This window comes from Nicotiana tabacum, chromosome 10, assembly GCF_000715075.1.
Source record: "Nicotiana tabacum cultivar K326 chromosome 10, ASM71507v2, whole genome shotgun sequence".
Lineage (NCBI taxonomy): Eukaryota > Viridiplantae > Streptophyta > Magnoliopsida > Solanales > Solanaceae > Nicotiana > Nicotiana tabacum.
The window spans coordinates 98,082,926-98,092,405 of record NC_134089.1 but is presented as its reverse complement, the minus strand read 5'-3'; the positions used below and the strand labels follow the sequence as shown (position 1 = coordinate 98,092,405).

The 9,480-nt window shown below is 38.4% G+C and overlaps 1 protein-coding gene across 1 annotated transcript; it reads left to right on the top strand.

The window, feature by feature from the left end:
* Positions 1-3,198: 3,198 nt before the first annotated feature.
* LOC107805386 (calcium-dependent protein kinase 2) lies at positions 3,199-9,167 on the top strand. Its single transcript, XM_016629417.2, has 8 exons — positions 3,199-4,147; positions 5,094-5,237; positions 5,326-5,478; positions 7,292-7,407; positions 8,164-8,331; positions 8,417-8,544; positions 8,647-8,746; positions 8,826-9,167. The coding sequence occupies exons 1-8, from the start codon at positions 3,466-3,468 to the stop codon at positions 8,898-8,900; spliced, it is 1,566 nt and encodes a 521-aa protein (XP_016484903.1). The 5' UTR covers positions 3,199-3,465; the 3' UTR covers positions 8,901-9,167.
* Positions 9,168-9,480: the final 313 nt, after the last annotated feature.

Below are 9,480 nucleotides of genomic sequence, written 5' to 3'. Positions count from 1 at the left end.
AAAACAATGATATGATGTACCAAATAACAATAACTAAGACTGAGACATGATATAATATGCATGGACAAAATTGAGTACAGAATATCAATGAAGCTAATGATATGACAGCAAGAAACGACCTCTCGGGTCTCAACAATTATTGGTGTGAAGCCTTAACATGATTTATAGCTTATTAACTTAATCACATAATCATTACACAAGTAGCAGCAAGAAGAGTCACTAAGTGGTGCTATGGAATGATCCAGGCCGCAATTCTCACGGTGCACGCCCACATGCCCGTCACTTGGCATTTGTGTCACCTTAATATTAATCATAGAACACATAGTTCGGGGTTTCGAACCCTTAGAACCAAGTTTGGAAGCGTTACTTATCTCAACCAAGCCAAAACTCTCACCCGCGATGCCCTTGCCGCTCGATTCGGTCTCCAAATGCTCCAAATCTAACCAAAATCAGTATATTATCATCAATATATGCTAAAGGAATGAAACCCACACGAAAATTATTAAATTAGACCCAAAATCCCGAATTTGCTCAAACCCGGCCCCCGGGCTCATGTCTTGGAATCCAACAAAAGTCGCGAAACTAGAAACTCCTTTCACTCCCGAGTCCATACATACCAAAATTATCAAAATTGAACCTCAAATGATCCCTCAAATCCCCAATTTGAACTCTCCAATTTCAAGCCCTAATCTTCCAACTTTCTTTCCTAATTTCCACTAGTATCATGATTAATCAATGAAAAAATGGTCATAAACACAAGTAATAAAGCTTAAGTAGCTTACCCAACTGATAACCCTTGATCCCTCTTGAGAAATCACTGCCCAAGCTCAACTACCGTCTTCAAAAATGGAAAAACTTAGCAAAATTCGTGAAGAATACCTTTTTATACCTTCTGCCCAGTATTTTCCGCATCTGCGGTCTTAGAGTCGCTTCTGCGATGCCGCACCTACGGAAAAACCATCGCAGGTGCGGTTTTCACTTAACCCTGGAAATCCCGCTTCTGCAGTCAGCTTCTCGCTCTTCCGGTCTCGCAGGTGCGGTCCTTGTGCGCCCTGCGGTTTTCCTCAGCTCCCCAATTCTCCGTATATGTGGTCCAATCTCGCTTCTGCTAGGTTTGCACCTGCGGTCCCCAATCCGCAGGTGCGGAAATGATAGAAGCAACAAAGTTCAGCTGCTCAAACCAAATCCTAATCCTTCCGTTAATCATCCGAATTCATCCTGAGGCCCTCGAAGCCTCCACCAAAAATACCAACAAGTCATATACCATTATTCAAACTTATTCCAACCTTAGGAACACTCAAAACAACATCGAAACACCAAATCAACATCGAATTCAAGTCTAAGAACTTAGAAACTTTCAAATTCCGCATACGATGCCAAAACCTATCAAACCTCATCCGAATGACCTGAAATTTTGCACACACGTCACAAATGACACAACAGACCTACTCCAATTTCCAAAATTCCATTTTGACCCCAATATCAAGATTTCCACTGCCGACCGGAAAAAAGCCAAATTTTCAATTTTGCACATTCAAGCCTAAATCTATCACGGACCTCCACAATATATTCCGAACACACTTCTAAGTTCAAAATCACCTAACGGAGCTATCCGAACCATCAAAATTCACATCCGAGACCTTCTACTCATAAGTCAACATCTGGTTAACTTTTCCAACTTAAGCTTCTAATTAAGAGACTAAGTGTTTTATTCCACTCCACGACCACTCCGAACCCGAACCAACCAACTCGATACGATGAAATATAGCTGAACAACACATAAAGAAGCAGAAACGAGGGAAACGTGGTTGTAACTCATGAAACAACCGGCCGAGTTGTTACAAAAATCGCCTCCTACCATGTCTAGGGTTCCAAATATGAAAATGAGACCAAAATCTCGTCCCTCGGCTCTTATGTCTAGTCGATGGTGTCGCAATGGGGACCTAGCAATTGCGAATTCCACAAATCCAAAAAAACCATCGCAAATACGAAGCCCTCACACCTCTGCTACAGTCACAAATGTTATATTATGTTCGCAATTGCAAACCCAAGACACTTCGCAAAAGCGACCAGATTGGTCGCAAATGCGAATAAAGCCTATCCAGCCCCCATCGCAATTACGAACCATTTGTTCGCTAATGCGAACTTAGCAATTTTAGCCTTGCATCGCAAATGCGAGGCCTGCACTACCATATTACACCAGCAGTGCTAAAACCCTTCCAAACACTCCGAAAAAATATCTGAAACTCACCCGAGCCTTCGGGGCTCCAACCCAAACATCAATACAAGTCTAAAAACATATATGAACTCGTTCGCGCAATCAAATCATCAAAATAACATTTGAAATCACGAATCAGACTTCAAAACACATGAATTCAACATAAAACTCAAGAACTTCTAAAAGCACAACCGTATGTCTGATTCCTATCAAATCAACTCGGAATGACACCATACTTTACGGACAAGTTCCAAATGACAAAACAGACTTATTCCATGTCCCGAAATAGAAATCCAAACACGATAGCTACGAAGTCAACCTACGGTCAAACTTATGAAAATTCAAAGCCTTAATATTGCTAACTTTCGACAAAACAATACATATCAACCTGCAGACCTCCGAATTCAATTTTGGGCACACACCCAAATCCAAAATCACGAACATACAAACCTATCGGAGCCATCAAAATACCACTACGGGGTCGTTTTCACGAAGGCCAAACCTCGGTAAACATTTTCAAATTAAACTTTTAAGATGAGAATCATTCATCAAAATTCATTACGAACCATCCGAAAATTAAATCCGACTATGTACGCAAGTCATAATACACAATATGAAGCCACTCAAGGCCTCGAACCACTGAACGAAACTTTAAAGCTCAAAACGGCCGGTCAGGTCGTTACACTACCCTTTCAATACTATAGTTTTGATACATGAATAAGCATGTATAAAGACTGAACTGCACTTTCAAAACCTTTTTCAAATTCTTTTCAACTTTTTTGGAGGGTAATTTTTATAAACAAATAATTTTAAAAAAAATTATGCAGTGTATATTATTTTTACTACATCAAACCAAACAGTATAAAAAATAATATAACATTACTAATACAATTTATATTGCCTTTTTGGCACTAAAATCCACCAAATATCTTTTCCTTAAAATTTAAAAATAAAAAAACCTTTGTACTTTGTTCTCGGCACTTTCTCATCGTCTTCCCATGTCTTAAAGAATAGTTTTAACGTTTCAACTCACGTTTCTGCTTGACCAAACCAAAGCTTTAGTCAACCTTCTCTCCCATTCTTCCTTTCCCCTCCTCTAAGAATAAATCAAATCAATCCCTCTACTTTAATTTCCATTCTTTGCTTAAATCTCTATCTGGGTTTCTTCTTTTCCTGATTCATTATTTTTTGTTTTCAATTTCAGTTTCAGTTCATCAGCTCCCTCTTTTTTGCTAGATCTATAATAAATGGGAAATATCTGTTCAAGCAAAAGTAAACCTGAACAGTCAAATGCCAACGGCCACCATGGATCAGGAGGAGTTGGGCCCCATCGAACTGAAATTCAGTACACAAAATCTCCAGGCCCTGAATCTCAGTTGCCTGTTAGGGCCCCACCAAGCCCAAAACCAGTTTCTGCACACGGTACAATTCTTGGTAAGCCATATGAAGATGTTAGGGTGCACTATACACTCGGTAAAGAATTGGGTAGGGGTCAATTTGGTGTTACATATTTGTGTACTGAAATTTCAACTGGTCAACAATATGCTTGTAAATCAATATCAAAAAAGAAACTTGTTACTAAGGCTGATAAGGATGATATGAGGAGAGAGATTCAAATTATGCAACATTTGAGTGGACAGCCTAATATTGTTGAATTTAAAGGTGCTTATGAGGATAAGGGATCGGTTTATCTTGTGATGGAGTTATGTGGAGGTGGAGAGCTATTTGATAGGATTATTGCAAAGGGACATTATAGTGAAAGAGCTGCTGCAACAATGTGTAGGGCTATTGTCAATGTTGTGCACGTTTGTAATTTTATGGGCGTGTTGCATCGTGATCTCAAGCCTGAAAACTTTTTGCTTTCTGATAAGAGTGAAAATGCTGCTCTAAAGATTACTGATTTTGGGCTTTCAGTATTCATTCAAGAAGGTACATTTTGCTTTATAATTGTCCTTTTTATTAGTATCTATTTTTGCACAATTATTCTTCAAGTCAATGACCTTTCCATGTTTTAAAGATTTATGTCTCTTGTAAAGCTAGTGAATCTGTTAAGGCTAAAAGCTTGATCTTTAAGTTCAGGGATAGGATTAAACATTCAGCTATAAATGTTGACTTTAGAGGTGATCGCGGTCCCACGTGCACGTATTACTTACTACTATATTAATCTTGTATTATATCCTCCATTCAAGTGCCATATTTGATGTTTCTGTAAGTTAGTGGAAACATTTACATCTCTGATAGCCGGGGAAACATTTAAGGGGATCTTCTTAGTTGGATGTGTATAATCGTCAAGCATCTATGAATGCTCTTCATTGCTGATTAATGTCCTTTTTCACTAGGCACTTGTTGCACTGCATGGTCGGGTGAGAATGTGCAGTGAAAACCTTAGTATTAATAGAAAGAATTGTCCAGTCAAACACTTTCACGAAAATTGGGACAAAGGGAGTACTGAGTAGTATTTTAGCATGATATGTTGATTATTCTTGAATTACTTCCCTTTAAACTTGGTTTCCTGGAACATGTCATTTTTACATCATCATGTAGGTGTATTCCCCATGTGGCGCTTGTTCAGCTTCTCTCTCACTCTTGCTTAGGAAGTTTGAATTTTAAAACCTGGTGTAATCCAAATGTTAATTGTCCGTAAATTTGTGAAACTGTAGTTGCATTTACACACTCGTCGCATACAGATTGGATGTATTAGTAAGCTGATTTCTGATACTTCAGTTGTGATGAACACCTTCCCTTTTACAAATATGTTGAAGTACCATGCCTTAGCAGTATCTTTGTGATTTTCTTATCCTCCTTACGAATGCTAACCTTTCTTCTACCTGCTGCTTTTTTCCCCTTCTGTAAATGGATATAAAATCCCATGCAGGTAAGTTGTACAAGGATATAGTTGGGAGTGCTTACTATGTTGCCCCAGAGGTCTTACGGAGGAGTTACGGCAAGGAAATAGACGTTTGGAGTGCAGGTGTTATGCTTTATATACTACTCAGTGGTGTGCCCCCCTTTTGGGCAGGTAAAGTCATCCTCTCGCTTATAACAGATGACAATTTTTGTCACTATCTAGGATTCGATGACTTACTGTATCTTTGTTTGGTATGCAGAAACCGAAAAGGGTATATTTGATGCTATACTTAAAGGTCACATTGACTTCGAAAGTGAACCTTGGCCCTCTGTATCAAGTAGTGCCAAGGACCTAGTACGGAAGATGCTGACTAAAGACCCAAAGAAACGGATTACAGCTGCACAGGTTCTTGGTATGTGGCCTTTAAACTATAACTTATTTGATTTTAAGACCGCTAACTATTTCAGTGCAGAGACTCCATGTTATAGATTCAGAACTCCTTGAAGATCTCGTTTCTGACATTACTGCAGATATTTGTTTCTTTTAGGAAAAAAAAATTGCATGTACAGTAGCCTGACCTGTTGCTTTCCATGCTTTTATGTCTGTTCCTTTTAAGTATGATTTGTAATATGCTAAGAGGCAGTATACTTTCTATACTATAAAGGCACTTGCATACTCCCTCATTTCTAGCTGTTAATCGTAGAAAACAAATTCAAGGCAACACAAACTCTTTTAAGGCAACTTCACTCCTCCAGTTAGATTAGTTTGCTTTGTCTCACCCAGGCGGGCTTCCCACTTTCTTTTGCAAAACCTATACTTTGTTTAGGTGTTTAGTTTTATCTTCAGTTATGTTTGGCATCTTGAACTGGATCTGTTATTAAGTAAAGCACAGCTGCACATTCTTATTAAAGGAGTTAGACATTGCATATTTTTAATGGGGGCCAAAACAAGGCTTTGCCAAAATTAGTTTATATGAAAATCAATCTTTTCCTTGGCCAGCGGTAATCCTTTCTTACTTTAAAGAATAATTTTAGTTAGGGGAAGCCTTACACTCTGTTAAAAGAACCTCTCTCAGCTTCACAAACGCCATCATATATCTGGATAGCATGATTGATGTTTGGGACGGGTGATAATACTGCCCTTACTGCTATCTTTGGGATTCCCTTGAGGTACTTTATTTGTTTATTTTTTATGATACGGTGTCCTGTTAACTTGCATGCCATCGGCTTATCCACTGGAAACCTACTACAACCCACAAGTGCAAGTGTCTGGTTAGCCTGCCCTCCAAGGTCGGGCAGATGGACTCCCACTGGGTGTTATACCGGGATTTTTAACCTGGAATCTCCATTTTTTGTCCTATTCCTCAACAACTCACCTATGCCATTGGAGACTTCAAATAATAACCAGAGTACTCTATTATTTATATATATAAATCATTAAGCTGTTTTCAGATCCGTTATGTTACCAGTTATATTTATTAATCATATCATTATGACAGGAAGGATTACATCAAAATTGAGAGACTTGATATCCGTCTCAAACAGCTTCAAAGTTTGCTTGCAAACTAATTTTCGTCATTTGAATCCAAATGCAACCTAGGAGAATTTTATTTCAGTGAGAGAAAATAATTCATTTTGATGGCATCACGTTCCCACTGAATCATTTTCCTGTTGATGAGTACTTTTTTTATAGTGATATGGTAAATCCTACCTTCCAAATTTCCTTTCTGAAGAGTCAAAAGTGATCCTGTCAAACTCCCGTGGTGACGCGAACTCCCGATCTCTTGGTTGGAAAGGGGAGTGTTCTTGCCACTTGAGCATCCAAACCATTCCTTTCCTGTTAATGAGAGAAGTGGGGTTGGGGGAAGCACTTGTAGTCTCCATCTGCCAAGAATTTCAAATTTAAAAAGATAGAAAGTCGACAGAAAACATTATTTATTTGCAGCTCAAATTAATAGGGTAATTTCACTTGCAGTTTCACCTTCTAAGTTTATTTTTATTTGACACTTGGAATTCGTTCCCCTTTTTTAAATCCTTTAGATTCGATCAATTTCTACGAAAAGATTTCTAACTGTTTTTGTGCAGAACAAATATTTCAAAGATCAGAACTCAGAACAACTTAGGCTATTCATTTGCGAATGTACTCCTTGAGAACATCAGAAATACATGTGTTATGGTTTGCTATATCTTTATTCTAACCCCACTGCTGGTGTGTCTAATTGATAGAGCATCCTTGGCTGAAGGAAGGTGGTGATGCATCTGACAAACCATTAGAGGGTGCTGTCCTTTCAAGAATGAAGCAATTCAGAGCTATGAACAAGCTCAAGAAACTCGCTTTGAAGGTAATATTAGAATTCCTAAACTCTGCTGCAACTGAATCCAGGTAAAGGAAAGGAGGGTATTAGGGTATATTTTCCAGTACCTTTCGTTGGCTTTGTTTGTCTAAAGAATAAAAAAGGACCACCTTTTTGCATGTACAGCTTCTTCCTCATATGATAGTCATGTACTTCACATGCAAGAAAATTACTTTCACTCTATCGGCCTTGATCTCACTTCCTTCCCTTCCTCTCAACTGAAACTATATTTGAAGAACATGATTAGATTTTACCATGAGCCACCATTATCTTTTGTGAAATTGGTAAGTTTGCTTTCTTAATCAAACTTTTGTGTGTGATCATTTGTTTGAAAAGAATAAACCTAGTAGACCTTTTTTATGTGTTTTTTGAGAAGTAACAGTAAACTAGTACACCTTCTAATCAATGTATTTGTTTTTTTTTTTTGGTCTGAATCAATGTATTTGTTGTGAGTGATATCTTTTGGAATTGGTGAATTTGGGATGTTGACATTCTTCCAAATGCTTGTATCCATTAGCTGCTTTTTTGCCATGGACAACAAACTTATGGAAATTTGACAATCATTTGTTTCAGTTTAATACATGAATGTTCAACTACTAGATCAAATTGAAACTAATTGTCTTTTGACATTTTACTCTATTCTGCGGGCCCGTGTATTATCCCTATTTCCTGTGCTTGCATGCTGGCTGTATTCTTTTCCTTCTGCGAGTAATAACACATTGCATTGTCTGTCTTTGGGATCAGGTCATTGCAGAGAATCTCTCTGCAGAAGAAATTCACGGCCTCAAAGCAATGTTCCACAATATTGACACTGATAATAGCGGCACTATCACTTATGAAGAACTGAGGAGTGGATTGGCTAAACTTGGGTCAAAGCTCACAGAGGCTGAAGTCAAGCAATTGATGGAAGCTGTAAGGCAGAACAACTCCTAAATGTTACAGTATTAACCATTTCTTTCCTTCACAATTATAATATCTCATGTCTTGTAAACTTCAGGCCGATGTGGATGGAAATGGCTCAATTGACTACACTGAATTCATCACCGCCACTATGCATAAGCACAGGCTAGAAAGAGACGAAAATCTATATACTGCATTTCAGTATTTTGATAAAGATGGCAGTGGGTACGTACTATGTGTATATCTAGTGTAAAAACATGATCAGACCTTTAGAATCCCAAGATCAGTCTTTTTCAAAATTACTTTTTTTTCGTGTTAAAACTGTAGGTTCATCACAGGAGATGAACTCGAAACAGCTATGGAAGAGCATGGAATAGGCGATCCAGCCTGTATAAGGGAAATAATATCTGAAGTGGACACGGACAATGTGAGTTTTCACTGCTTTTCGCTCAATAGTTGGACTCAACCTTGCCACATATATGCTAATGCTGTCAATGTTTTTTCAGGATGGAAGAATCAACTATGACGAATTCTGTGCAATGATGAGAAGTGGAGTCAAACAGCCAGGCAAACTCTTCTAGTTGCACGAGTCTCCTTCCGCCAGGGCAAATTGCATGAACTACCAGAATAGCAGCCATTGCTTGGGATGTTTTTATCTTTTCCAGTGGAGAACGTGTACATTAGTAATTTTTTTCCATCCAAATTCGTCTTTGCTGTCTGTTTCTATTCGTCTTCTGAGCGCTCTTTCCCCCCTTGTGTAAACTGCCTTAGTTTGGAGCTTGATTTGACCACTCCTAGTGTATGAAATGATCGTTCAATTGTCGATGATTTCCCCTCATTTTTTTTTATTGAGTTTGGTTATCCATAATAATTGATATCCACTTTTAATGCATGTTTTCTCTTGGAAGGCTTAGAAGCCGGCACAACACTTTACTTGCTGGACTCTACACCTCTCCTCGAGCTCGATTTGTTCTATGCCTAAGTTTCAATTCAATCACTTGCACAGAGGAAATTACAACAAAAACAATAACATACCCAGTATTATCCCATGCCGTGGGGTCTGGGAAGGGTAGTATGTACGTAGACCTTATCCCTACCTTGTGAGGATAGAAAGGCTATTTCCAATATACTCTCGGCTCAGAAAAGCATAAGCACCACATC

Coding starts and splice junctions, on each gene's coding strand:
- LOC107805386 (XM_016629417.2), top strand. CDS start 3,466: ATGGGAAATATCTGTTCAAGCAAAAGTAAACCTGAACAGTCAAATGCC. Junction 5,238..5,325: donor TGTGCCCCCCTTTTGGGCAG/GTAAAGTCATCC, acceptor TTTGGTATGCAG/AAACCGAAAAGGGTATATTT. Junction 8,747..8,825: donor CTGAAGTGGACACGGACAAT/GTGAGTTTTCAC, acceptor ATGTTTTTTCAG/GATGGAAGAATCAACTATGA.